The 1,464-nt window shown below is 31.8% G+C and overlaps 1 protein-coding gene across 1 annotated transcript in view; it reads left to right on the plus strand.

The window, feature by feature from the left end:
* Positions 1-1,464, plus strand: part of LOC107082320 (protein sidekick-2-like) — a 624,909-nt gene that overhangs the window by 562,421 nt on the left and 61,024 nt on the right. The window contains exon 30 of the mRNA XM_015370939.1: positions 1,094-1,176. Within this exon, the coding sequence (XP_015226425.1) occupies positions 1,094-1,176 (83 nt within the window). The remainder of the gene's footprint in view (positions 1-1,093; positions 1,177-1,464) is intronic.

Genomic DNA, 1,464 nt, shown 5'->3' on the forward strand with positions numbered 1-1,464 from the left:
CCCCCTCAATTCAAGAACAAATGCACTTATTTAAAGAAAAAATTACTTATCTAGATTTCGATTTTTTCCAGCAAACCTTCTTATGAGTCCCTTGGATTGGACTTGGATTGACTTGGATTTAGGACAATCAATAAAAGCAACTCTTTATCACAATAATGACCTAAAGAGAAAAGAGCAGGACAAGGAAGGTGCTTTAGGAGAAGTTTGTAAATGTCCTAAAGCAGCACAGGCAGAGCCTGTACTTAAATCAAACCGAGTGTTGTGATTATTTATATTGCAAAAAAAATTTAAATCTCAATAAATCATATTTTCCTTAAAATAAGTTTGTTTTTTCTTGAATTAAGGAGGTAAGTGAGACAATTTGCTAATAGAACAAGACAACATACATTAAATATAAGAAAAAACAATTATATTGTCTTATTACAAGTGCATATTATCTAATTATCTTATTTTAATAGTAAAAATACTCATTCCATTGGCAGATCATCTAATTTACCTGCTCAAATTAAGGGTAAATACACTTAATTCTGTACATTTTTGCTCATTTTTAGATAGTTTTTGCAGTGTTGACACATCAATATTTCAGGCTTTATGTGCTGCTGCTGCAAGAAGAGCCTCAACAAGATATTGATGTATGAGTGCAATATTTTATACTTGAAAAGGTTTTGAATAAAATAAATAAAGCATCTTTCTGAACACCAAATTTTATTTAATATAATAAAATGAAGTACAATGTAAGGTATGTGAATGTCTAATGGTACCATATTTCATAGCAAAGTTATGCTTTTTTAATATCTTGTACTTTTATTCTGAAATATACAGATTTATTATTATAATTTCAAAGTAAAATGTTTTTTTTTTTAACACAGTTCTCAAAGTAAAGTTATCAAAGCAGGAAATCTTTATTTTTTTTATCTCTTAATATTTTAACGTGGCTCCTTTTTTAAATGTAATCAGTTTCGCTGCCGTTGAAGGTAGGAGAATACAGGTTGTCATGGTTGATGAGTAAAGCTTCTACTTATTTAGGCCAAAGCTCAAACTGATGATTGAACCTCTTAAATTTTACATGTGAAACTGTTTCTCTCTGCTGCAGAGCTCAGTAAACACAAGCGCTATGAAATACGCATGAGTGTGTACAACGCTGTGGGAGAGGGGCCAGGCAGCCCACCCCAGGAGGTTTTTGTTGGGGAAGCAGGTATGTGCGCCTCTGTTTGCTTATTTTGGTGAGTAGAAGAGATTTGCACGGTATTATACTCATCTGTGGATGGAATCGCTGCTTGCTAAAGTTGAGTCTTTGGATTTATGTATTTGAAGCTGTACACTGCAAAAACTCGAAATCTAAGTAAATCATTTTTTCTTAAAATAAGTGAATTTTTTCTTGAACTGAGGACACTGGAAAAAATAGAAATCTAGATAAGTCATTTTTTCTTAAAATTAGTGTATTTGTTCTTGGATTGAGGAGGT

Source organism: Cyprinodon variegatus, unplaced genomic scaffold (genome assembly GCF_000732505.1).
Source record: "Cyprinodon variegatus isolate N-32 unplaced genomic scaffold, C_variegatus-1.0 Scaffold50, whole genome shotgun sequence".
NCBI classification, from domain to species: Eukaryota; Metazoa; Chordata; class Actinopteri; order Cyprinodontiformes; family Cyprinodontidae; genus Cyprinodon; species Cyprinodon variegatus.